General features: G+C 41.9%; 2 protein-coding genes across 9 annotated transcripts in view; one reads left to right on the forward strand and one right to left on the reverse strand.

The window, feature by feature from the left end:
- On the reverse strand, positions 1-6,698 carry RHBDD3 (rhomboid domain containing 3). Of its 7 annotated transcripts, none has more exons than XM_039861903.1 (6): positions 6,221-6,698; positions 2,931-3,120; positions 1,876-2,259; positions 801-960; positions 424-711; positions 1-337 (listed from the first exon to the last, which is right to left on the reverse strand). In XM_039861903.1, exons 2-6 carry the CDS (start codon positions 3,076-3,078, stop codon positions 160-162), a joined length of 1,158 nt encoding a protein of 385 aa, XP_039717837.1. In that variant the 5' UTR covers positions 3,079-3,120; positions 6,221-6,698; the 3' UTR covers positions 1-159. The 7 variants fall into 7 exon arrangements, with proteins under 7 accessions (XP_039717837.1, XP_039717838.1, XP_039717836.1 ...); XM_039861904.1 differs by lacking the exon at positions 6,221-6,698 and adding an exon at positions 5,403-5,489; XM_039861902.1 differs by lacking the exon at positions 6,221-6,698 and adding an exon at positions 5,351-5,486.
- The window catches only part of EWSR1 (EWS RNA binding protein 1), a 26,144-nt gene continuing 3,638 nt past the window's right edge, over positions 5,457-27,962 (forward strand). Inside the window, exons 1-11 of one of the 2 annotated variants that reach the window (XM_039861889.1) lie at positions 5,457-5,663; positions 9,518-9,554; positions 9,695-9,746; positions 11,445-11,568; positions 16,160-16,346; positions 18,362-18,529; positions 20,056-20,267; positions 21,208-21,388; positions 24,178-24,215; positions 24,748-24,780; positions 25,084-25,202. In XM_039861889.1, the coding sequence (XP_039717823.1) occupies positions 5,651-5,663; positions 9,518-9,554; positions 9,695-9,746; positions 11,445-11,568; positions 16,160-16,346; positions 18,362-18,529; positions 20,056-20,267; positions 21,208-21,388; positions 24,178-24,215; positions 24,748-24,780; positions 25,084-25,202 (1,164 nt within the window). In that variant the 5' untranslated portion in view covers positions 5,457-5,650. The remainder of the gene's footprint in view (positions 5,664-9,517; positions 9,555-9,694; positions 9,747-11,444; positions 11,569-16,159; positions 16,347-18,361; positions 18,530-20,055; positions 20,268-21,207; positions 21,389-24,177; positions 24,216-24,747; positions 24,781-25,083; positions 25,203-27,962) is intronic. The other variant, XM_039861890.1, reaches the window with a different exon arrangement.

Below are 27,962 nucleotides of genomic sequence, written 5' to 3' on the forward strand. Positions count from 1 at the left end.
TCCAATTGAAAAGTAAACTGATTTTTATTCTAAACAGTAGCAAGGCAGGATGCTGGAGGGGGCTTTCCTGCACCCCCTGTACTCAGCACACAGGGCTGGGACTCAGACTACCGACCCATAGGCCAGGCCTCTTATCACCTGAGGGCCTGCCTGTGTGTGCTAGGGGGGCCCAGGGCCCTCGGGATGGGCAGGCCCACCCCTCCCCTGAGTCACCAAGGCTTCAGTGCCCACCTCTCCACCGACCAGCAGTGATACAGCGCCCTCCACACGGCCTGTGGCTGCCAGTGCCACCACCGCCTGCTCTGTGGGGAAGCCCATGCGCTCCAGCTGCTGCAGCCTGTGGGATGGAGAGGACAGAAGGAGTGTCAGGGTCACCTTCAGCCCCCACACCCAGAGATCCCACCCCTGCCCACCCTGCCTTACCGCAGAGAGGAGACAGAGGACTTAGGCAACCATAGTGGGCTCTCAGGATCCTGGGCTGGCCCCTCAAGAAGTGAGGCCTGGATTCCCTCCTGTAGCATCTGTTCATCCAGGGCTACCCACAGTGGGGTCCCTGGGGGGAAGCTGGGCTCAGCCCAGGCCAAGCCCACCTCTGAGGAGCCCTCCCAGGTCGGCTGCACAGGCCCCAGTCCTGGTGGGAATGGGGCTGAGTCTTCACTGTGGGACCAGAGACTATGGGAGGCCATGTAAAGAGGTCCAGGGGTGGAGAGCCTGGAAGGGCAAAAGCAGAAGAGGGCCTGACTGCCAGCCACTGCCACAGCTTCTACCACCAGGTCTGGTGTCCTCAGCATCACCCTCACCTCACTCCAGGATGAGTGACAGGCAGCTCAGGCATGCTGCCTGGGGTGGGAAGGAGCCTGAGTGGCCAGCACCCTGCCAGGGCCCTGCACAAGACACCCTCCTGCAGTGCCTGCAGCCGCCTCTCAGAGAGCTCCAGCCACCGGAAGGCCCCAGCTGCGTCTGTCTGCCCAGGGCAGGGCAGCTGGTCAAGGAAAACCAAAACCAGCCACGGTGAGCCCACACTGTATGCCAGGCCGTGCCACGTGTATGATGGACATTCCCTCATGTCTCCTCACTATAACCCTGCAAGGTATGTTGTCACCCCAGTCAGCAGTGGAAGTTCTGAGAGGAAAAGGGACCTGCCTGAAGCTACTCAGCCTGTAAGAGGTGAAGCCAGATGTGCCTCACCCCAAAAACCTGTCTCATCCCATTTCAGCCATCCCCTGCCTCATTCTGTTCCCAGAGTCCCATCTACCTGATCAAGTCTGTGACACCCCTGGGCCCAGTGACACACCCCTTATTGCCCTCAGCCAGGGCAACATGCTCCCCACTCCTAAACTACAGGGGGTCTGCCTAAGCCCACTGTTCTCTCCAATCACAGCTTTTCTCAACAGACACTAAGCATCTTTGGAGCAAAAGTCTATGTTTAATGCACACGCACCACCAGCCACAGATGGTTCCCCCTTTCAGTGCCCAGAGCACGCCAGCCCACTCTCACCCCTGGCCTTTGCACTTTCTGCGCCCTCTGCCTGGCCACTCTCCTTTTTCACTTCTCTTCACCTGAACCCCCCATCCTGCATGTCTCAGATGCCACCTCCACTGGGGAAGTCCAGGTTAGGTGCCTCCTTGGGCCACCTCGGCCCTCCTGAACTCCCTTTTAAATTGTAATTGGCACCTCCACCTGGCCCCGAGTCCCCGGGCCCCAACCCAGAACCTGGCTAGAGGGGAACATGGAGATGCTCCTGGAGTGTGTGTGCACAGCTTTCTGGCATTGTTGGGCCTGACCACCTTGTGCCACCTCCTTCCCAAGCACCCTGGGGGCCCAGCCACAGAACCCACACATCCACACAGGCCCAGGGCCCAGCCAAAGGATACAGGCCAGGCCAGCAAGGAGGCCGCAGAAGAGTTGCAGAAAGGGTGGCTCAGAGCTGAGCAGCGGTGTCAAGGCGAGCAGCAGCCATGACAACAGCCACGGTGGCAGTGTTCCATGGGGCCATCTACGGTGGTAACCCTGCCCTGCCAACATGGCCAAGTGGACAGGCATGTATCCACAGCCACCAGCGGCACTGGACACCCCGAGGCCTGCCAGCATCATGGCCATTAACCCAGCAGCCAGGGCAAGCAGAATGGAGGCATGCAGGAACCGCAGTGTGCCTAGGTGGCACTCCTGCTGCCAGCCCAGTGCAGGGAGGAGCAGCAGACTCAGGAGCAGACTTGGTAGGGCCGTGTGGCCCAGAACATGGGTCAGCAGCCGGTGTGCTAGGAGAAAGAAGGGGCTTATGTGCCAGGTTAGTGGCCTCTACCCCCAAGGCTGTCCCAGGTGTGTCAGGTAGGGAATTATGCCCTGCCAAGGGTACCCACTAAGCCAGCCTCCCCTTCCTAGGAGCCAAAGTCTGCCCACTGCCAGCAATTGCTCATGGAGGGGACCGTGGGCTTCCAAACACTGTGGCTACTACTGGGCTGGATTAAACAACAAGCTGGATCCACCACTCAGTCTTCCCAAGAAAAACCAAGTATGGATGAGTCATTTAACCTCTGTGAGCATCACTTGGGTTCCTCAAATGTAAATGGAAGCCGCTATTATTACTGGGAAACAGGAACCCAGCTGGGACCACTCCTAGAACCCCCAGCATCTCCTCCCCATTCTTATGCTTAGCTGAAAGCCTTAGTTCTTATTTCAAGGGAAAGCTACCAGAAAGGGAAGCCGTCTGAAGTCTTACTCACAGGCTCCCACCCCTCTGCTGGCTCCTCTGCCCTCCTTGGCTGTGGAAGAGCTGAGAATGCTCCCATCCAAGGCTGACCTTCCCAGGGGCACTGGGTCCCTATCCCTACCTGGCCACTACAGGAGGCACACCACTCCTACCAGCTGGTCTCAGGCCCTTACAGCAAGTCTCTTGCTTTTTTCCACAGCCCATGTGGCCAGCCCTCACCCTGAAAGGGGTCCAGCAGCAGCTCTGGGACCAGGGCAAGGCTGGGGCCGGCCCCCACCAGCCATAGGCTGCTCATTAGCAGCATCAGGACTGAGGAGGCAAGAGGCAGCGCCGGGGAGAGTAGGCCAGGAGGTCCTCTGCCACACATAGTCTGGCTGAAGGTGGTCAAGGGTAGTCCTGGGGCTGTATGCTAGGGGGAAAGGAAAACAGTAACAACAGTTATTATTGAAGCTTTTATCTTTCTTTCAACTACCCTACCAACAGCTCCATTTTACAGAACAGGAATTGAGGCTGGAAAGGTAGGCTCAGCAACCTGGCCATAGAGGAGCTCAGACCCTAACCACGTGCTTAGCCATCTTACCAGTCCACCTTCCTATGTGTGATGGGGAGGGGCCAGGCTAAAAGGACCCTGGGCCCTGAAGGAGTCTGGGGTGGGAGGCAGAGGGCCAGGGCAGTTAAACTGGGGCCTTGGGCTCCCGAAGAGGGGTGCAGACCCCCTAGGGCAAATTCAGGGCCATCTCCAGCTTTCCTCTGCTTCCCTCAGGCTGCAGACCAGCCACCTTCCTCCCTTCTCTTCTCCACTGTGCCCAGCCTTAGAGCTTTAGATGGCCTCAGCTGCCCTTGACCAAGGGGTAGAGACCAGCCAATGGGCAGGCAGATTGGGAAGGGGGTGGGGCTGAAGAGTTTGAGGAGTGGCAACAGGAATCCTACACCCTGAGTGCATACAAAGTGACACCGGACTGAGACATAGCTTCCTCTCCGTGCCCTAAGCACAACTCTTCTAGCCCTAGCTCCCCATCCCCCTTCCAGTATCCACTTCTTCTTGCTGTGTATCCCTGGGCAAGCTTTCCATTCTCTGAGCCTCTCCTTCTATAAAATGAGGATTAAGAAAATCCTTTCTTCATAGAATGAGAAAAAGAAATGGGCTAAAGCAGGGCCTACCCCACTACTCATTGTATGGGAGGCAGATGTAAGCACCAGCTGGCCCAACAAGGGGAGGCCTCAACATGGAGGCAGCTGCTCCAGCCTTGCTGGTTCAAGCTCTGGCCTTCAATCGTGCCCATTCTTTGCCCTTATGGCAAAACTTTTTCTCCCCATTGTCTCCCCTCACGTCCAGACTGTCCTCCAGGCCCTGCTGGAACCCCCTCGCTCCTGGCCAGGTCTGTAGGTTTCAGGAGTCCCACTGAACTGATTTCGTAAAGCAGGAAGTAAAATCCCAGAGAGACAAGGCTGCCTCATCCGCTCCCTTGTGAAGGGCATCAACGGCATCAAAACCCACCTGCCAGATTCCTGCAATGTCCATCTCTTCAACAGGCAAACTCCTTTGCACCCTTTGAAACCCAGCTCAAATGTCCCCATCCCCTTCTCTGGATGACCACATCATAGTGCTCATTGTAACTAATGAGAGCAGCTTGGCCTGTCTTTCTCCCTGGCAAGTGGACTCAGCTGGGAGAAGCGGGTGTCCTTCCTCTTACTCATCCCCAAATTCCCCAAGGTGCTCCCCACACAGAGCTGGTGCTTTGTGTTCACTGACAGAAATACACGAGCTTGACACCACATCCCGCTGAAAGACTTAGGTGAGACTGGGCTGAGACCAGTAAGGCAGACAGGTGCCACCCTTGCCCGGAGCCAAGGCACCCACTGCAGGCCGCCTCCTGCACCTTCACAACTATACCCCACCCCCAGGTACCGTAGCAAGGGTGGACTTGTCCATGGACAAACAGAACTGGGACTTAAACCCTACCAGCCTCAGTCTCTTGCATCTACAAAATGGGGCTGTGCACCATCAGGCCCTGCCTACCTTACTGGGAAGCCAGAGAAAAAATGGGAAGGCAAGGATGGGGAAGATTCTTTCGGGTAATAGAGAGTGGGGGTCCCAGGATGTGGGTTGGACTCAGCTTTGTGGCTTTAGGAGAAGTACCCAAATCACTTGGGCCTTAGTTTCCCCTTCCGTTAAAACAAAGGTATGTATGAGAGATGATTAAAGGGCCTTCCCAACCTCGACCGTTACTGGGGGTGGGGGGACTGTGCTCTCTCGGGGCCGGGTGCTACGTTCGAGGCCTCCCATCCAGCCCACCTGCCTCGGCCCCCGCCCACGCCAGCCCGGGCCACGTGTCCCGGGGTACTCACTGCGGAGCGCGCCCCCGGCCCCGGGAAGGCTGGCGAGGCCCTCGGCTGGGCGTCGGGGCTCTAACTTCTCGCTGAGGCCCAAGCGCCCCAAGCCCATTCTGCTCGCGCTCGGGAGCGTGACCCCGAATGACCCACCAGCGCGCCAACCCCTCCCCCGCCGCCCGCCGATTAGTCAGCAGTTGTTCTAGGCCCAGGTCCCTTCCCCCAGCCCTCCCGCCGGCCTCCGTTTCCCTTCAAGGCAGACTCTTGAGAGACGGTCCCTAGAGCCAACGGACTTAACCATCCCGTACAATTTAGTCTCGTGCGGAGAATTACTCCGCCTTGATGCCAAGACTTGCTCACCGGCCGCTCCCACCCCTTCGATGCTACTTTAGCCCGCGCGTCACGTCCGGCGCTCTTTAGAAAGAATTAAGACAAGAGTAGAGAGCGGTAGGACGAGAAAGCAATGGTTTGCTCCTCCTTCCCTCACCCCCGTAGCCTGGCCCGATGGTAACGCCCGAGGTTGCGGGTTTCGCGCCTGCGCAGTGCGGCGCCTAGAGGGAAAGCGAGAGGGAGACGGACGTTGCGAGAACGAGAAGGAAGGCGAGAAAATGGCGTCCACGGGTGAGTGTGGTGGAAATGCGGCCGCGCCAGGGATAGCCAGGCCGCCCAAATCGGGGCTCGTTCGTCTCTGGGGGGTGTATGGGACGACTGAAGTGGGGTTTCCGAGGATGTGAGGTACCCGCCGCTGCCCTACAAATTCGAGAGTCCACGTTCCCCTCCCCTCCCCCACTGGGCAGGCCGGTTCTGGAACCTTCCAGCGCCCTCGCTGCGCAGGGGGCTCGCCGCGGCGGGGTTGCGCGGGGCCTTCGGTGGCCTCCATTGTGTGGCGGCCGTCGGGCCCCGCACTCCCTGCCTCTCGCCACGCGGGCGGGGCCTACGGCCTCTGGGGCCCCGCGTGGAGCGGGGCGCTCGACCAGGCCTCGAGCCCGGCACCTTGAAACCTGAGGGGGGCGGGCACGACAGCAGCTCGAGAAGCCGCGAGCCCACTGCTCTTCTAACTCTTCCCCACCCCCATTTGCAGGCAGGAGGGCCAAACCCGAAGGCGACTCTGCCTCACGGAGAAGCCCGGGGGGAAGGGAATAAAGGCATCGCGGATTTGTTAGCCAGAGGGTGCTGACCTGTGAGCGGGAGCCCGGTTATCCTTAAGGCCCAGTCTGATGTGGCGTCCGGTGCCGTCTCGCTGCCGCCTCCTCGGCGGGTTTTATATGGCATGTGCTCCCCCTTCTCGAGTACCCCAATCGGCTGTTCTCTCGTGGTGCTTCTTTTTACCGTTATTAATCCCACCTCTTTCTCGCCTCAAAAAGCAATTAAATAGCTTCTTCTCAGGACCATTTTTCAGCAAACGCCGAGAAAGATCCGTTGTATAATAAGACCAGTCCGGATCTCAAGGCCAAAAATTCTTCCGAAAAGAAATTTCTGGCCTCTTTGATCTCGGAGGAACAAAAGGCCCGAGTCGGCATATGAATTATGCTTAAAGAGTCGTCTCATATATTTATTTGCTTAGGTTAAGCCGACAGGCTTGTTTTTTCCGTGGACGACACAGGGAAGGAGGCACGGAGTGGACTTGGAAAGAAAGCCCAGGATGGGAGCTTGAATGTAGTGTCTAGGGTGGGCCTTCCTGCAGCGAGTGTTTAAGAGTGTGGCCTAAACATCACCTGCACTTTGCAGTCTGTTCCTGCACTAACCTGCGGTTAGTAGTAGGGTGGAGCATTTTCTCTCTGGGAGTATATTCTTAGACATCCTTACTTCAGGCCTTATAGGCAGTGGGATAAGAGGAAAGCCAGGCAAAGCTCTGGGTCCTTCCTAGTCTTAATTTGAAAAGGATCCAGAATTCAGTTTAAGGACAGTTGAAGAATTCTCCCCAACTGTGTGGTAAGTAGGCAGATAAATGCTGGCTGTTGGTGCCAGGGTACAGAGTACCCCTAGGAGAAAGGACTCTGAAATACCACAGCCCAAGACACCCTGGTGGGAAAGTTTCCACAGAGTCCTTTCCACCTTCTTCCCTGCAGTGTTCCAAGTTTTGTAAGGAGATTGCTACTCTCCCTTCTGCTAAAGCTTAAGGAATCAAAATGTATATGTTGAAATTTGTGTGTGGCTGGACATGCCCATTTTTTGTCTATTTTGCTCAGACTGTTACTGCTAACCTCCATGTACTGTTATTAGGGTTACAATTATGTAGACACAGAAGTAGGCCCAGCTGAGGGACCTTCGGGGAGTCGTAACTTATCTGAACTTTGGTTTCCTTTTCAAAATGAACGAGTTACATTAGATCATTTAAGAGCTTTTTGAGCCCTTAACTTTTGACCTTACAGCAAAGCTTTTATGGTTCCCACAGAATTTCCCCATTCTTTCATGCATGTAGTCTGAAGCTCTCAATCTTTACCATTTGGATAAGTGCCCTAAATTATCTAAAAGCCGCTACCTTGGGTAATGTTAGATGTTTTTCTCCTCATATATGTCATATATAGAAAAGTACCTAAAGTACAGCATTATAGCCATTAAACAGAGAATTAAAATGCAAACCCCCAAGTTAACTACCATTCAGACCAAGAAATAGAACATTGCCTGCTCGCACTCTAAAGGCTCACTTGGATCACAGCCTCCTCTCTGCTGAACCTGTCCATTTTTAGTGAAATTTTCAGCTGCATATTTGAGGGTTAAAAAACAAAACAACTGATTGTTAAATCTGACCAATGTGTGACTGTAGCATTTTTGAGGCCATATGTTTGTGTGCTGTAAGTAGGTAAGTTATCGTGAAACAAATTTGCCACCTCCCTTAGCCCACCAGTGTGGGGCTAAAAGCATCTGGTTTCACACTGATCTGAGAACATTGGTTGTTCTGTATCACCTAGGCCAATTTTATGTTTTATAGAAACTTTCTTTTATAAAACACCTTGCAAGCATTGAACTTAGATGTCAGGGATTTAGAATCATTTCTCTCAGAAACATCAGCAAAATGTTGGTTAAAATATTTAATTTTTGATGCTTCATTGGTGTTTTCTTGTTTGTTTTGTTTTTTGAATACCACTTGGAAGAAGTGATTTCCATTTACTTTTTATTTGCCACATAGAGCATAGATTGTAGTGCTATTGAAAGTGCTTTAAGGTTTAACCTTCCAATGCCATAAGGTTGTCTTGGACAAATCAATTCATATCTGTTGTGCATTTGGTAATATTGATTCAGGGTTCCGAGTTAAGGGTGTGCAGAAGAAAGTCATGTAGAGATAGAAAGATGAGCCAACTTAGATGGATTCAGCAATAAATGCTTAGACCAGGCAAACTGAGGCATGCTCGAGTAGGGCTAGAAACGCCACCTCTATGAAGAGCTGAGATGTCAAACTGATGAGGGACTACTTTCTGAATGGAATAGAAAGAGAGGACCCCTTTGGCCCTAATGGTGATGTTGTCTTCTAATGTAAAATAAGATATGTATTTCTTGTGGAGAGCAAAGAATTGGGCAGAATTTTTAAAAATAATTACATATATATGTTTAAAATACATATATATGTTTAATTCAATAGTGCTGTAAAAATTTCTTAACCATTTTATTTTCTGTTTCACTACTTGTAGATACCTTACTGGACCAGATTTTTTAGTCTTTTTGTGAATGTTGTAAATTTCTTATGAAAAGGAATATTATGGGAAGTTTTACTTAGAAAAAGAACAGCGGAAAAAAATTGTGGCATTTTTTAAAAGTTGAAATCATTTTGAATTTTAAAAAGATGGTGTTACCTAAAATCAAATTCTTCCCCCAAAAGACTAAATGCGTTCTCTGCCATTTATCACAATTCTGACTTAACTCAGTTTCACTGGGATTTATAACATTTTAGCTTTTGAGTTATTGCACAAATGTAGCCCTGCTACAGTCAGCAAACCCTTTAAAATACTGGAATGAGATGACTGTTCTTTTGTTTTCTGTTTCTTAGTCCTGCTAGAGAATTAAGGTTGATCTAACTTGCTAAAATGAGGGAGCAATAGAAAAACTAGTTTTTAATAATAGAGCTACTAATGTAACAAGTCTGATGTTAAACATTGTAAAATATTGTTGCTTGCCACCTTTTTGTATGAAATAAAACTGCTGATCCTGTTGATTTGTTTTGTTCTTTGTTAGGATGATGATCGTGTATTTGAAATGACAGCCTGTGGTTTTGGTCATAGGAGCATGCAAAGTATCTTTGCCAGATCAGCTGATCTTGACCTCATTAGTTGGCACTGTATTCAAACTTTCTGAGTTTAACTGGTTTAGACTTATTTTTTTGGTTTAATGTCAAGAAATAAGTACTCATTTGGACCTGTATTGTCCTGTAGATCCTCTCTAAACAGTTTAAGGACTTACTGCCACTTGAATTCCTTCCTTTTTACCCCCTCTCCTTGTCTTTGCTGACTTTACACTATCTTTCTCTCCTGTTCCTCTAGATTACAGTACCTACAGCCAAGCTGCAGCCCAGCAGGGGTAAGTCCATCTTTTACAATAATTGTGTGTGTGTGATTGATTAATGTTGTTGGAGTACAGAACCTGCTATAGTTGTAGAGGATTTGGTAATGGAATCTGAATGTTCTGTATTCAGTTTTTGCATTTAATTTCTCTTACAGCTACAGTGCTTACACCGCCCAGCCCACTCAAGGATATGCACAGACCACCCAGGTAATCTTTAAGATAATTATATGTAGCTGCATAACCAAGTAAAATGTTTTTTATCAGCCATTAAAACAATAGCTAGCACAGATTTTTTTCAAAAATTAGGTAATAGAAAGGTATAATGTTTTTTGTAATTAAAATAAACAGACATTTTAAACTTTCATAGTGGGAATACCATTGAAAATGAAACTATCCCTTTGGATGGGATTTGCTAACTTTCCATACCTTTCAAGTATCATCTCTCAAGTTAGGTATCCTGCTCCATATTTGGTCCTTCAGTGTTTTTTATTATGTTTAAATTTCTTTAACTTATACAACAGTTCTGCAGAGGAAGGTGATACGACATTTTACAAATGAAAAAATTGAAGTGCATAGATGTTATAGCATTTGCCCATGGTCACACAGGAAGGGTGGGGTCAGCTCTTACTGCTACCTAGCTATGAAGCTTCTGAACTCTCCAGTACATGAGTCTGTGTTTAAAAACATAGGCCAATGGATTCTAGAAATTAGCCTCATAGTGTTCTCAAGATCACCTCAAATTCTGAAATGATCTGTGGCATAAAATGGATATTAATAACTGCCATGGAAACATATTCTAGAACAGGTAGAATGTGATATTCGACAGAGCTCACTTAACTGGTCATTCAGATTTAGAATATGATTGTGCTGATATCTGAAGGAACACCTTATTCCTTGCCAGGTTTTATGTATTAACTGATGTCCAGTTTCAAAAGACAGTGCTGTTGATATGCTAACTTTAGGAAGACATGCAATATTCTAGTACATTTTCATTGATAGTTTTTAAATCTTTGTCCTGCTGAAAATCTGGTTTTCAGAAATGCCTGACAGATTTTAGCTCTGTTTTTATTTTCTTTTCTCTTTGTTCATTTTGTCTTCCTAACATTTGTTTCCAGTTGCTAAAACCGTTACAGTGCTGGCAATTATACACCTGTTCCCTTATTGCTCATCCCTTGAGAGTGTCTTGTTAATCTGTATTGTTAACTGTGATTTTGCCTAATTATCTCAGGAACTTTTAAGTTTACAAAAAATAAAAATAAAAAATGAGCGAATTAGATCAAAGAAAATAAGCATTCATAATACTGTGACCACTTGTCTTTTTTAAATCTTTTATTTAATACAGCAACATAGATTAACCTGGAGAGTACCATGCTAAGTGAAATAAATCAGAGAAAGACAATACCTTATGATCTCTCTTATAAGTGGAATCCAAAGAACAAAGTAAATGAACAAACAACAAAAACAAACTCATAGATACAGAGAACAAACATGCTTGCTAAATGGGAAGGGAGAGTTGGGGGACTGAGTTAAAAAGGATTAAGGAGTAAAAATTGTAGTTACAAAACAGTCATGGGGGTGTGGAGGACAGCATAGGGAATATAGTCGGTAATACTGTAATAATTATGTATAGTGCCAGGTGGGTACTAGACTATTCAGGGGGATCAATTCATAAGTTATATAAATATCTAACCACTATGCTATACGCCTAAAAGTAACATAATATTGGATGTCAACTGTAATTGAAAAACAAAGGTTTTAAAAAATAAAAAAATAAAATCTTTTTACTTGAAAGCAGTATTTTCAACTTTGGTTCTCCAATTTAGAAACTTAGAAATAAGCCAGTCTGGTTTTTACTAAAATACAAGGTTCATATATGTACTATTTACATCTGTTTTCTTTGAGCAGGCATATGGGCAACAAAGTTATGGAACCTATGGACAGCCCACTGATGTCAGCTATACCCAGGCTCAGACCACTGCAACATATGGGCAGACAGCCTATGCAACTTCTTATGGACAGCCTCCCACAGGTAAGTCTTTCCATTGAAGATAATTTTGGGTCAGATCAGCTAGGGTCTTTGCTAAGAAGCTTATTACTTGTGGTCTTTGGTGTATATTCTGGTTCATATCTTGGCATCTGGGGATCTTCTATTCTTATTTTTCATTTTTTCCTTTCCCTTTATATTCTCTTTGAGGGATTGCTAATAGAATGTGGGTGGAATAAATTCCAAGGGAGAAAAGAAATTTTAACTGTTTTATGCAGTGTATTGAATAATATCACGACAAAAATGGAGAATATATAAAAGATTGTGCTAATGCTAATACTGGGTAAGGATGAGCCTTCTTAAACTGAGCTGCTTAAAAATCAAACTGATTTTCACATCTGTTTGCTTCATCTGATAGTGTACCCTCTACTTTTTGTTTTGTGCTTTCCACAGTAGAAGGGACCAGTACAGGTTTGACTATCCTGCTCATTCTTGCATGGGAAATGCTTTCCATCTTGTTTAACCCTGTAATGTTAACCCTTTAGGTGTTTTCATTCGTTTAACCTTCAAACTTTCTAACATCTCACACAATAAGGTGCTAATGGAAAACTGCCTCAGGTGCCATTCACAGATCCGTGTCTTTTTCTTTTTGTGATTTTGGGAAAGGTTTTGCTTTTATTTTACATTTTGTGTCAAGCCTTAAATAGTGTCACCTTCCCAAAGGTATTTCAGATGACTACTCCCCAGCTGATTTCCCCATATTCCCTGAAAGATAGATTGCATGATTAGATTTATTTTAGAGGAGCAGTCTGCCACCCTGCATGTTAATTATGTTTGTCTGTTTGGTTTCCAGTCCAGACACATTTATTTTCTGTTTAAGTGTTAATGAATTCTTTTAATCCATAGTGTTTCTTATATATATAATAGCATTCCAGGGAGCTAAACACTAAACTAAGAATTAGAATGAATTGTATCCTCATATTGGGGTTGAGAGTGGAATATGTTAAAATTTTACAATAATTTTTTTTATTGCTGTGTTACATTTTAGAATTCCTACCTTTTCCCCACACACTCCCATGTTTATTACTACTACTACTACTACTACTACTACTATTATTAAAGAGTATTTAATACAAAAGTCTTAAAGATGTAAAAGTTTGTATTTCCAAACTATCTTCAGTTCCCCAAAATTATAGTCTATCAGTCTTTAGTAGGGGGAAACCTGTTTATAATTTATCTCATTGAGTGACAATGTCCTGGCTTGGATGGGAAGTACTTCCTAATCTAGCTAATACATATCTTGAATGGGTTGAGAAATGTTTAAACTTCTCTTGGTGATAACAATTTGAGGAAAAGTTAGACTATAGAACTAAGACTATACAATTTGGATTTTTAGCACAGAATTTTGAAATTGTGAGATGAACTTTATTCAAGCTGTTAAATTATTTAATAGAGGTATAATTGATATATATAACAGTTTCAAGTGTGTACAACATAATGATTTGATATTTGGATATACTATATTGTGAAATGACCATCATAGTAAGTCTCGTTAGTACCCATTACTACACAGTCATAAATTTTTTTTTCTCATGATAAGATCTGTGCTCTTAGCTACTTTCAAATACATATGCATTGCTCTGCACCACTTTAGAGGAGCATCCTCATATTTTGGTGTCCACAGGGGGTCCTGGAACCAATCCCCCACAGATACTGAGGGATGACCATATATAATACAATATTATTAGCATCTCTAGTCACTATGTGTATATTATATCCCTGTTGCTTATTTTATAACTGGAAGTTTGTATTTTTTGAGCACCTTCAGCTGTTTTTAAAAACAAGTCTTTGAAAATAAAACTGCTTAAATCTAGGCTTCGCAGTCTCTAAGTCATTTTATAGGGACATGATAAAGTCATTTATAGGAAATGCAGTGGTCTTTCAAGCCCTCTGCAGACATGTATTCACATTGTCATTGATTGAAAAGTCCCATTATGACTGTGGGCACAAAAATATAGGACATTCTGATACAGAAACAAGTAGCTTTGATGAGTAAGAGATTACACTTAATAAGGAATGTTTATATAACTTTATAATTTATGGTGGACTCCTCGTATCTCCCTTAATCTTCCCATGAACCTTCGGAGTGTAGGAACCAAAATTAAACCTGAGAAGCAAACTGAGGCTGAACCAAACTAAGTAGGACCTTAACAGGTAGTAAGTAGGTTCAGGCTCACTTACTACTTTTTTCTATACCTCATGCTGCCTTTACATGTAAAAGTCATTGGATAATTATTGGAAGGAATATATAAAAAGACATTTTGGTTATCCAGAATTTTTTAAAATTAAGTTTTATGAGGGACTATATAAATCTCAGTTCATTAATTTGAATAGAAATCTTAAAACTTCAGATTTTAATGTTAAAGCCAAACAAATTTTGGTCAATATATATAATGTTTTTTCCTTATGTACTTTTTTAAAGTTTTTAGCATGTAGTAAATGTATTGTCTTTTGCTGTTGGTCTTTTTTTTTTTAATTGTCATTAACTGATTTTGCTCTGTTAACTTTTGCTCATTTTGCTTGGCTGCTTGTCTTGGTACTATAGATTAATTCAAAGACTATTAACCCAATGTCTATTACAGTAATCTTTAGCACTACAGGACTCTAAGCGTTGCTGCATAGTTTTGTAACAAGTTATTTCCCTGATCAGTTTCAGTTTTTGTTATTTGTGTTTTTGTTTTTTGTTTTTAATTGCTTTCCCCGTAAATCTTATAGTTGACCTGTCAGTAGTGGGGTGAAACTCTGTGGGAGTAATAGGGTAGGTGGAATTAGATTCCAGTTAAATTTAAATAAATGAGTTCTTTATATGACTGGCATTAGGATTCTGCGAAGAACACCATGCCAACTCAGAAAACTCCCATTGCTTGAGGTTCCCTGTTTTGTGAAATAACTTTTTATATACATTTCAACCCAACAGTTTTGAGAAGGAAATTATTGTCTTTGTGTACAATTAATTTCAGAATTTCCCAAAAATGTTTGAGATAGAGAATAAAGTTATTATACTCTGCGCTACAAAAGGTGTCACTTTAGATTGTACAGAAGGAAGTTGGTATTTATTTATAGCTAATAAGTGGTGTGTATAGTGAGGACACTTTATTCTAACTAAAATTTAAGGTCCTAGGTCTTAACCAAAATGAGCAGTCTTAATTTAAGATTTGTTTATAGTACTGAAACTTTTTTACTTTTGCAAGATTTGAATTTTTCTTTGATGGGTGTAAATGCTGACAATTAAACCTAACTTTGTATTGCATGACTGACTTGTGCTTATTGACCATGAGGAGGGGTAGGAAGAAAGGAGAGCCCAGTCCTGGGAAAGATTGTAACACCTCTCATAGGAAAGGGACTCAAGTTAGGTGCTGCCGATTTTAGAGATTTTTGTCATGCTTCCATCCCAAGTTCCAGGATATGGATCCTGCCTGGTCTGGCAGAGGCAGGAACTAGAGAAAGAACCTGTCTTGGTCTGTAAAAGCACGTCTCTGTGACACTTGGTTAGGAAAATAGTTAAGGGGCTTTAGGGTCCCTCTCCAATACTGGTGAGCAGGAAAAAGACCATTTTGCTTGTGATGGGTAAATAAGAGAGGAATGGAAGTGGGTCATTTGATGACCAGCCTAGAATCTCAAATGGTTTTATTGTGTGAAAAACATTTACCTTTTAAAGGTTTATTTTGGGAGTATTAAGTTTAATTTTAAATTCTTTATCAAAATAGTTAAGTATAGGATTACCTTTGTTGGTTATACTTAAGCAAATATAATTTGTAGTATATCTATAACTCATGTGCCATTTTAAATCTTAGTGTGGTAGCAAGCATGAGTAAGAAGGTGAGTGTGGCCTTACCTTGAAGGTGCAGTGGCTGCTGGCTGTTGCTCCTAAGCCATGTACGCAGGCTGAGTGACATATGCAGACTGAGCTGCGTAGGAGGCCTGGGTGGTAGTTGCCTTAGCAGTGGTGGTATCATAAGCACCAGTGCTACAAAATTAGCAGTTCTTAGAAGTGTTCAATTATTAACCTCTCCCACTAAAAATTAAACACATGTTCTCTGGAATTTCCAGTTTTTATGATGCAATGCTTGGGACTGAAAGCAAGTAATTTCACATTATAGGTTTTATGCTAAAACTAGTTCCTGGATTCTTATTTTATAGATGTTTTAGATGCTGTGTCATTTGCCTTTTACTTCCCTTCCTGGGACATTTTATTCCTACTTGAGAGGTTTTTTGAGGGGTACTTAAGTAGTTAGTTGAGAAACTTGTTAAGATCCCTGCTAGTGAAACAATTATAGAATTAGCAAAAGCAGATTTGTCACCTATTGTATCTTTGGGGTGTAGAGGAATCCTGTTTTCTGTACCAGCACTTTTCTATAGTATACAAAAGGGACAGTGCTTTACTGAAGACTGGGTATTTTCAGAGAACTTAGGTTTTAAATATTAGTTTGTTGCTAATCTTACTGAAGGGGGAATATTTAATGGGGTTAAAGATCATGATGATTGAAAGTAGATGGTTTACAAATTGTTCTAATAATGAACATCTAGGCACATCTCTGAGGAGCCAGAAATCTGACATTGTTCTCTTTTGTTCCAGGTTATACTACTCCAACTGCCCCCCAGGCATACAGTCAGCCTGTCCAGGGGTATGGCACTGGTGCTTATGATACCACCACTGCTACGGTAACTACCACCCAGGCCTCCTATGCAGCTCAGTCTGCATATGGCACTCAGCCTGCTTACCCGGCTTACGGGCAACAGCCAGCAGCCACTGCACCTGCAAGGTAAGGCCACACTCACCTACTCCTAACTCTACAGTGCATCAGCTTCAGGAGAGAATAACTATCCACACTTAGAGACCCATGACTAATTTATTTGTAATGGTTGCTCTCACCATTAAATACTCTTAGGTGTTGGCCGTGTTCATATAGTTAAAATTGCATTAGAACACACCACACGTTATTCTCATTTAGTAGAGATATGGTGCTGTCCAGGGGTCAAAATAAGAAGTGTCGCCAAATGGGTTGTCTAGTTTCAGAAGAGTGACCTTTTGGGGAAGGAGGAGGCTATTGTATTTACTTTTGTAAACTGAAGAGAAAATTGAGTGTAGTTTTCCTTACAGCAGAACTGTTAGAATTGTACTTGATGCTTTTTTACCTTTGCTTTTGGCCCTTTTAAATGCGTAACAGCTTTCTCCTTGAGGAAAACACGGTAGTTCACAGTGTGGGTGTAGCATCATGTGATTCAAGAAATAGTCGTGTTAACCAATTGTTAGCAAAATAAATGTCCCTATCTAAAAGTCAAACATTGGTGTCTCAGCTTTAAGGAGTTACATGATTTTCTCTTTGTTATATAGTGGCTTAGTAATATAAATATCACAGGCAAGTATAAATTCTTAACTGGGTACCCTGCTATTGGGTGACTATTCGGGCATAGTTCATACTCCATGACTGGTTAGCAGATAAACAGTATTAATTATCACTTAACAGAAGATTTCAGGTCTTTGCTTTAGGCAATGCACTTAGGTGGCTTCTGCATACAATCTTGAAGGAACATTGAATTCTGATTTGAAAGAAGACTTAGGGAATAAACAAGAGATCAACCTGTAACCTAAACTTTTTTGTCTGCTGTAGAGGTAAGAAATTAGCTCTGGAAAACACTCATGAAATTACTTCTAAAATGCACAGTGAGTAATCAGAGCTACTTGGTAGTTTAAATCTGCTAGACAGCCTGTGCAATAGTTGGGTAAACTAACTGATTCTTATACTGCTCCGTTTCAATTGACCTAAGCATTTCAGACTGTTTTTAAATATTTGAAGTCCCATTTGATGCTCCATCGCAACAGGAAATCCAAGCCATGGCTGGAGGGTTTTATATATTAATTGGTTTTTTTATAAATCATCTTTTTGGGTTCCTTTTTTCTTAAACTGCAATGTTTACCACTTTAAAACAGCTGTCTCTTACAATCAGTGACAGTTACTCCTTTTCTATTGGAAAGAGGGGAGTTTGTGACACATTTCAGCTCTTGGGAGATACCAGTACTTCTCCGATCCTCTCTGGTCTGCCTGCTGATTCTTGGGGCTTTGCTTGAAATAGCTCAAGCTCACTTTACTACAACTCTATTGTAAACTATTAGGGCAAAGAGGTAATAGAAGCCACTGTTTTTTCCTTAAGATTGGTTTTTTGATCACTTACCAAGGATATTTCCCAATTTTTCTGAGCAAGGGGTGGGGGTGTCTGTCTGCGCTACCATGTTATTTCCATCACGCAGATTCTGAAACTAGATTAGATTAACTTATGGCAGTCCTAGTTAGGAAATGTATTTTTCAGGTCTGTTCTTAATAAATGAGAAACATAAACCCACAGATAGTTCAGATTATGCCATGGATTTATGTAAATGTTACTCTGACCTAAAACTTGCATTGTTCAAGTTTCTCGTTTGTCTTCAATAGTCCTTTTTAAGAAATAGCATTTTCTTCCCTAACAAACCACCTCCCCTCTCAGATCACTTATATTTGCAACACAAAATATTGTAACTGCTTTTCATAGCTGTTAATATGGAACAAAAGGAGCATGTTGGTGTCTCTTCTGTAGATGTGATTAATTCACCCCCTTACTGTTTCTCTTCCAGCAAATACAGTCGGACTGACACTGGATTTGATGTAGTTCATTCACTATACAATTGTATTTATTTCCAAGCTCAATTCTAACATTGCATATTGCTCATAGATTGTAGAATTCTTACCCCAAGAGTTTTGATTGAGAATAAAAAATCTCACTTTTTTATTTCTCCTTTTAGACCACAGGATGGTAACAAACCCGCTGAGACTAGTCAACCTCAATCTAGCACAGGGGGTTACAACCAGCCCAGCTTGGGGTATGGACAGAGTAACTACAGTTATCCCCAGGTACCTGGGAGTTACCCCATGCAGCCAGTCACGGCACCTCCATCCTATCCTCCTACCAGGTTAGTCTCTTCATTCTTGTGGTGGGTGAGTTAGTAGAATAATAAACCAGTTTTTTTCCAGGCCATTGACCAGCTTACTTCTGCTGCCTTAGGTGAAATATGTTATCTGGCTCCCAGTGATAAGCCTGAACACATACTATTACATTAAAACCTCAGTCCTAGGTCCCCATAGCAGAACCTGGCAGCCAGTAACTCTTCTAAGTACTAACAAAACCATTTTTACCACTTTAGGTTATTGTAATTTTGCTGTCAGTTAATTCAAATGAATGACAAACAGAAGTATATGAAAGGTAAAGTGCAGGGCATTATTTTTAAAAAAAACTTTACCTTAAGCATTTTTTTATTTAACTTATTAACTCAGGTTCATTCATGCACTAGTCTTTTAATAATTGAGCCAAGTCCTTTTTTTTTGACTATAGGTTTATTTGTTCTACATTCTCTGTCTTAACATTAACCACACTAGCAACTGTAGTGTCCAGTTTTGGTTTCTTTAAAGTATAAGAAGAAACTGCAAATTGTCTCACTCACATTTAATTTGAAGCATTTAATTTGTGTCCTAAAGTGTTAACTTAGTTTTTCTAGAAGAAACAGCTTTCTTCTTTGCACTTATTTCATTGGTTTACACATTAAAGTGCAGCAGATGTAAACAAGTTTAGGAGCAAACAAGGCTGACTGAGTAAGTGCCTCTGTACAGCTTGAAGCAACAGCAGGCAGGACTTTCAGCAGTTCTTCCACAGAGCCCACCCATACCTGTTGTGCTGAGAGCAGTTACTCTGGGGAGTTGAATAGTAGGTGCACTTGGAGAAGAGAGGCTGTCGAATCCATACTGATATGAGGGATTTGACAAAAGAAGTTCAGTTTAATTGTACTTTAAAATACGTTGTATTTTGTTTTTCATTGTCATGGTTCATCTGGAGTTTAAAGCTTTATTTCTGTGTAAGAATGTATCTTTGATTTCTCTGCCATGTAGTTGACATACCGAAAGATGAATATCAACCTAATATTCATCTTTTATACAGTGCCTCGATTCTGAAGTTTACTTACCTATCTTTATTAATGCCTGGATTTCATATATGATTGGCATGTCCGAAAGTGTGAAATTATATATATAGCAAATTTGAAACTTAGATCTTCAGGATAAAATTGCCTTTGTGTGTGTGTGCGTGTGTGAACACACACACCCCCCAAGTCGCCCAGTACCTTCAGAAAAATCATTTTCATCATTTAAGAGAATTATCAGAGGCAGACTTAGAACTGAATGCCACACTAAACTCTGCTTTTTAAGTCTTCCTTTTTCTCATTGCCTTTTTCACTGGGGTACCCTCCCTGAATGCATATGTGCACATTCTTTCCTTAATACAGGAAGTACCTAAACTCTGAAATTTGCCTTGAATTTAAAAAGTATCTACTCTTTTAATGGGATAGAGAGTAAGGGGGGAGCTCTCTAAAGGTTGCACGTTGTACAAATAAGTTGTTTTTAATAAAACCTTTCCCTCCTAAAAAGCTTTTTTTTTTTTTTCTTTCAGCTATTCCTCTACACAGCCAACTAGTTATGACCAGAGCAGTTACTCTCAGCAGAACACCTATGGGCAGCCGAGCAGCTATGGACAGCAGAGTAGCTATGGTCAACAAAGCAGCTATGGGCAGCAGCCGCCCACTAGTTACCCCCCCCAAACTGGATCCTACAGCCAGGCTCCAAGTCAATATAGCCAACAGAGCAGCAGCTACGGGCAGCAGAGTGAGTTGCTAAGAGAGAAAACCAAATAAGAATGGTTATGTTTGGAGTTTCAGAACATGAATAGATGCTCTTTACCATTGTTTACTTTTGGACTACAGGATGCATAGGGCATAACATCCTGGCTAATAGCTTGGATGGCCCAGTAAAGACTCAGTGCTTTTATTCAATTTAATTGTTATTAGTATGCCTTAACAAAAAAAGAGAGAGTTTTAACTGACTGGAGAAGGTGTTTTACACTGCCATCTCTGCTCTCCTTGGGGAGGTTGTATGCAGTGAGTGAAGCCAGCATTCTTTATGACGTGCCCACCCTGATTCATTGAGAGTGAGCTGGTAGTTACTGAAGACTACTGTAATTTTGATAGTCAAGTGAAATGGTGTGTTTTGATTTTTTTTGTTTATATCCATGAAGTAAAAAAAAAAAATCCTCACGGAATAGTTATGGTTTTATCTGTGGAGAAGTAATCAAAAACTGTTTTCACAGTTTAATCTCTACCCAGATTGTTTTTTAATTCCATTCATGGGCATGTCTCTTTATGACTGAAATGAGTAGTGTTACTTAATGGAGCGCAACCCTTAGCAACATGCTAAAGCCCTAAGACTCCTGGCTCTATTTTTGTTTGTTGAGTATAGTTTTAAAAAGCAGCTTTTGGAGACATCTTAGAATACAGAACCCTGAAAACCGTTGGCCAGAGGGGTTTTTTTATTTGGGAGTGGTTTATTTTAAGCTAACTATATAAGGTTATTTCAGCCTTAATGAACCAACAGTTTTTGTTGAATTTAAAAGAGCCTACTGATGATTAGAGCTGCCTTATCCAAATGTAAAGAAGATGGTGCCTTGGTTAGTGCCTTACAATTGAGAATTCTATGATTCCAGGAGAAAGTACAACAGGCAGTGGTCTAAATGCTAGTCCATGGCTTACAGATGTGACTCTTTCCTCAGGTTCATTCCGACAGGACCACCCCAGTAGCATGGGTGTTTATGGGCAGGAGTCTGGAGGATTTTCCGGACCAGGAGAGAACCGGAGCATGAGTGGCCCTGATAACCGGGGCAGGGGAAGAGGGGGATTTGATCGTGGAGGCATGAGCAGAGGTGGGCGGGGAGGAGGACGCGGTGGAATGGGGTAAGAGCAAACCTTTTCTCCTTTTACCTAATTTTGTTTCATCCGTAGGATTTTCAGTGGAAAGAGGGGACTGAAAGACATAAGAAATTTATTTCTACATTTCCATGGACAATCTGTTGAACCCAAGCCATCTTCTAAAACATGGAAATGTCATCTTTATGGCATATATTAAGTGGCAGTTTGCTTTTTTTTCCCTGCCAATCTACTTGGTTGGGTTGGGGAGAACAAAGAATGGTTTTGACACCAGAGCTTTCAGTTCCCTTCATGGTTTCCAGAGGTCAAAAGCCTCTGTGGATTAAGTAGATTTGGGATGGAACACACACAACCCTTCTAACAATCCTAGGTTTTTTAACTAATTGCCTCTGAATGGTTGTCTTGAAATACCTGGTGTATATACTGCAGAAAAGGAATCAGCTGTTTTCCACAATGTTTGTTCCCAACTTCTATTTGTACTCGGAACTGTTGAACATAATGCTGAAGATCTTAGTCCCATAACCCTTGAACTATGGCCTGAGGTGCACCTGGTACACAGAAAAATGCAATAGCTTTTTGCAGAGTAATGTATATAATTATAGGATTTCTCCTTATTGGAGATTTCGAGAAGTCTAAATCAGTTTGACCATTTTGATTGATGGCACAATCTGGTTTAGAAAACTTTGTTTAGATCAGTAACATAACCCTGCTACCTGTGCCTGCCCTTTCCCCTCCCTTCTCCCATCCCGCCTTTCCTTTTTAGTATCTGTACTTTGATGAAGGTGAGATATAATGTTGGTGGTTAACATAATCCAGAAGGCTTAGTTCTGTGTGTGTTCTGTCCCGATATAAACTAGTAAAGTTATGCAGAATGTTGGATTAAGTATAAATTGGATTGGGTGCTACTGTTGGTTCAAGGGAAAAAATTGAGTAAGATTTCTTTTTTGTAGAAATGGGCTTCGAAATGAAATTATAAAATTGATCTTTAACTTCTGTATTGGCACATCTGTTTATTTTTAAAAGATACTGATTAAAAATATGTTCTGCATATTCTGCATAACTTAAAAGTCTTAGGTGAAATCTTTATTGGAAAAAACAGTCATTTTAAAACACGCAAAAATTTATGAGTAATTTGGTATAAAGTAAAATCAATCTTCTGATTTGGAGAATGTCATTCCGTTATAAAGGTTTCACTTCTTTATGGATGTTTTAAAATAGACATAGACACTTGAAATTACTATCATCACGTCTCCAGTCACCTAGAAGAAGTCTTACTATTTTTCAATTACAAAAAACCATTTTCAAATATATTCATTTTAATACTCCAGAAGTAATATTTCTAATGTTGCTAGACGCTGCTAGTAGAGGTGTCCCCTCTTTCTGGATGAGAAGTCTCTCCTGGAGCAATAGGAAAAAATCATGGCTTTCCCCATAGGTTTTTCAACTGACTGTGAAGCAGTCAGTTGGATCCTTTGGGGATAGGACAGGGGCTTTCCCCCTCTGTTTTTATTGTGGTGTGGTGATGATTTTCAGTGTCTTCTGCAGGTAAGGCACTCAATGTTGTTAACATGCCCTTTTTCATTGCCTCAGTATTTTGATATTTTCATTGGCTGTTAAACGTGGAAACTTTTTAACATGCTTTGTCGCATTTATATGCTACAGGTTACAAAGTGAGAGCCTTGTATACACTTCAATACTTAAAAAGTACCCGTACTCAGTACTCAGCCGGCAGCATAATGAAAAGTGGGACTAGACACGGTGTCCATATGGAGAGGAAAAATATACATAGAATATTTTTAACAAAATGTATTCATTGTATAAATGGAATCCTTCTGTAACTTTGGTAACTGCATACTTGTTATTTGGTAATGAACCAGAGGAGGTATATAATACTCTTAGAATTGTGTAACATTAAAGTATAAACTTTTGTGTTTAAAGAGAGAGAACATTTTATGGTGTGTACTTTTAAAAAGGAAACAAAGCTGCATGCAACAGCTTGAAATTGTATATTCAGGTATTAAAGGTGCAATACTGGTTAGAAAAAGCTCAGGGCTTCTCACTGAGGAGCTACCTTTATTTAATTCTAAAGAAGAAAAAAATAAAAAGGCCCAATTCATATTCCCTCTCCCTTTACAATATGTAAGGCAGTAATTTTATACTGCCATTGTCATTATTCTCAACTAATATGTCTATAAAGTTGCACCCCCAGTCCATTGAGCCTTGGTATTGGTTGTAAATTCTTTTTTCACAGCAATTGTTAAATTCATTAGTGCCCTGAAATGTATGGCTTTATGCTGAAGATTGGCTATATGCGTCCTCTGGTGTGTGTTATGTAGGCATTTAATGTGGTTGTCTCCTGCTTTATTATATTGTGACTTGTTAGGAAGCCCAGGGCCTCACTTGGCTCTCCCCTGGGAGAGTTGAGGGTGCACCTTTATGAACATGGAAAAATTCATCACAGCAGTTGCCCCAGCTTGCTTTTCCTCTACACCAAGCTCTCTCTGTTTTTTCAGCTGATGGGGTGGGTGTTTGGGACCTATTTTTTCCCCTCATTTGCCAAGTATTGCACTATTAATACCAGCCCCTGAAATGAAAGGAACCAACCACACTGGTGTGTACGATCAGACAAGCAAGGTTGTATATAAAGGAAATTTGAGCAAGCTGCCCTGAAGAAAGGCATAGTGACAAGATGAGAGAGATGCATTGTTTGGAGATGTGTTTAGCCAGTGCCCTTCTTCCCCACGAGCCCCCCCAAGGCTCAGAGCGGTACTGGCTTTTAAAGGGAAAGGCCTTCATTTCTTCGTTTATCCCCCCAGCAGCGCTGGAGAGCGAGGTGGCTTCAATAAGCCTGGTGGTAAGTTTTTGAGTATTACCATGGATAGTGTTTAAAAAAATACAGTCAGTTTTTAGAAAAGTATAATTTTTTATTAGTTTCATAAGTGGTTTAAAAATCATCTATACAAAAGAGACTAATGGGTACTGCCGGCATTGTCTTAGGGGTAATAAGGTTAACCTATGGTTACAAAACAAAGGGTAACTTGAAGTATTGAGCAACTGCTTCTGTAATATGGGGGAGAGTACATTTTTTAAATTTGGTTTATTTGGAGGAAAAATTTTGACTTAAATTTAACACTAATTTGGCACATAAGCATTGAGAGTGTATTTGGTTAATGGTTTAAAAGCAAACCAGCAAATAAAAAGCAAACCCTAGCAAACCTTTCACAAATGTTAAAGGGACACTGCTCCATTTTAGCAGTGCAGGTCATTTTGAATTTAATCAAGCCCCATCAAATGGTGGTGTAGTAGATAGTTATGTGTGTTTGTAAGATTTGTAGCTTGCAAGACGTGCACTAATAATATTTTATATGCTCTTTCCTTGTTGGCAGGACCCATGGATGAAGGACCAGATCTTGATCTAGGTAATTATGAATCCTTGTGTTTTACATTGTGCATTATAAACAAATAGCACAGAAGTACTTGCTAGCCTGATAGATCAATGTGATACTCTTGCTGTCGAGAGCAGTTTGGGGATTTCTTTTTCAAGAGCATCTACTCATAATAGCTTTAAACAAAGTAAACCAGAAGTTCCATGGCGTTCTTGTTAGTATAGTTGATAGTTCTCTTAACTTTGTGATGAATACCATTGGGCAGTAGGAACCAGTTGGTTAATAAGCCCCTATAAGATATATGATAATAACTCTCTCCTGTCTTTTCTCTGGAAGGCCCACCTGTTGATCCAGATGAAGACTCTGACAACAGTGCAATTTATGTACAAGGATTAAATGACAATGTAACTCTTGATGATCTGGCAGACTTCTTTAAGCAATGTGGTGTTGTTAAGGTAAGTAAAAGCATAACCATGCAGTCTAGCAGATCATTGAATCACAGAGCATTTTAAAGAGACTGAATGGATATTGAAAGAATTTTCCGAAGTTGCCTGACTTTTTGGGGGGGATATATTGAGGTTTGCTCTTTAAAAAAAAAAAAATTTTTTTTAATAGAAAAGATGAGCTAAACATAATTGAAGTGTACTTGATAACTCAGCCATTTTTACAATTATCAGTTAATTGTAAGAATACTAACACTGACCTGTTTTTTATAAAATACAGGCTATAACTTGCAGTTTTTCAAATAATGACCATTAATATATCCACTTCCAACATAAGAATTGGAGCTTTATGAGTACCTTTGAAGTATCTGGTGTATTTCTACCCTTTCTTGTATTCTTTCTCCCTACTCCCATCATTCCCATCCAGAATGTTATTGTACCCTCAATAATATTTTGTTTTACATAATTTTAAAGGGTGTTTATTAAACACTACTATAAAGCAGTTACTATTCTGTGAATATACAGGAACAAACATAAGAATTCTGGGGTTTATGTATAGCAGGGATTATATAGTTAAAAAGGAATATAGTATGTCAGTTGATGATAAGTGTTTTGGAGGAAAATAAATACAGCAAGAAAGGCAGGGATAAAATGAAGGATGGAGCTATACAGCTCAGAGCAGGGAATATATTTCAGAATAATGGAATAGCAAGGCAGAGGTCCTTGGACAGGAGCTTGCCTGGCAAACTGGTGTGACTAGAAAGTTTTGGTCTGAGCTACTGGAATGGTGGTGGGGTTTTTGGTTAGGTGGGAAAGACTAAGGGAAACATTTTGAAATGGGAAAGGAGGGGTCCCTACGTCAGAAGCTCAAAATTTGGGAATTCTGTATTTCATTTATAAATACATTACAAGTTATTCATACATTCTCTTATAGACAGTTGGGTTGTTTCTAGGTTTTTAGTAATAAGCCATGCTACAGTGAACGTGTTCTTGTACATGGTCTCCTGGTGAACTGCACTGGTTTTTCTAGTGTATATATAGTTCTTGTTATTCATGGTGGTTCTATAAAGTTAATACAAACACTGAATTAGTGAATGCTGAACCACCGCTCCTAGAGGGAAGTGTGTGCACACCTGTATACACATATCTCACATAGATTCTAGTTAAAAATTTCTAAAAACTTACCTAGGTAAATTATTTTACAAAAGAGAAAAGGAGGTTCAGAAGTGTTGACTGCCTGGGTGGCATTCACATTCACCCAACAACTATCCTGAGAGCTGGAGCTTCTTGCACTGCCTGCCCGCCACAGTCTCTTTCCATCCTCTGAGCATCTCGAGAGAATGAGGGGGCAGGATGTCATTTTGTGTGATCTCAGCTGGGTGAACATGTGCATCAGGCAACTTAAATTTTCCCCTGCCTTGTGTGTGTCTGCAAATAACCATAAAAGTACCACTAATACTGATTTTGGACTTAAAAATAAATTTTAGCAAGTAGACAAATTTGTAAATATTGAGTCCACGAATAAAGAGGATCACCTCTACCCAGGCATAAAATTGCTGGTTTTTACGGTGTTTAACTTCACAAGATAATGGCATGGCTGATGACTTAGATTCCTGCCAGGATTCTTAATACCACATTCACCACATCTTCACAAGTACTGAGAATTGATTTTTTTAAGTTGATAATCTGATAGAAGAAAATGGAAATGTGATTTTTAAATTTGCTTTTTCCTGATTGCTAATTATGTTGTAATTGTCTATTGTCTTCTATTAAATGCCTATTTGTGTGTTTTGTACTCCTTTTTCATTGGGTTATTTATCATTAGTAGATTTGCACATAATTCTTTTCTATTATGTGAATGCTGGTTCTCGGCTAATTTGTATGATCCTGTGTTAATATCACAGTTAATTGCTGTATCTTTATGCTATGTTTTGATATCTAGTAAGGCAAATTCTTATGTTTTGCTCTTCAGAAATGTTTTGTTGCTTACTTGCTCTTTTGTATACATTTTAGAATGAGTTTATGAGGTTCCTTAAAAATCCCAATTGGGTATTTACTGAATCTGTAAGACAATATGAGAATTAATGTTTTTATAACAGTGAGTGGTCTTTTTCTCATTTATCCCATCATTCATACCACTTTGCCATATTTTCAGTCTTTATATGTCCATTATATAAAAACAGATCGGTACATATATATGATAGTTGCCCTTTTTTTAAAGCCCTGTAATCGCATGCTCTCAATTATCACTAGATATGTAAACATGTATAGATTAGACTTTGATCTAATCTGTATGTACATTTAATGCAAAACGCACACATGAAGCCATATTCTTAAGCATTGTGGCTCCCAAATTCAAGCCAGCTGCATCTGGTGTTCACCTGAAAAACTAGTGATCTGTTTTAGCTCTGGAGGAAAAACTGTCTGTGTTGGACTTAATCAAGAATTTTTTTTAGCACACTCACAGCCCTGTATACTATACATAATGATCTAAGGGTAATTTTTACTTTACGTGAATCATGTCTTAATGGCATCAAAGCCTAAGTTGCCTGTAGTGTGGGCAGAGAAAATGTGGAAAACAGTTACCAGGGAATCAGGAGAAGATGGCTAGGAAGGCATGGGGCCCATACTGTTCACTTACATGCTTTGGAATTTTGGGCCTTTTTGGTTCTTAGCATAAAACACATCTAAGAGGGAAAAAGTCGTCTTAAGTAACATATTCGTTGTAGCAGTTTAGGAAGTAATACACCCATAATTCCACTAAGATAAATT

The sequence above is a fragment of the Pteropus medius genome, unplaced genomic scaffold (genome assembly GCF_902729225.1).
Source record: "Pteropus medius unplaced genomic scaffold, Ma_sr-lr_union100, whole genome shotgun sequence".
NCBI lineage: Eukaryota > Metazoa > Chordata > Mammalia > Chiroptera > Pteropodidae > Pteropus > Pteropus medius.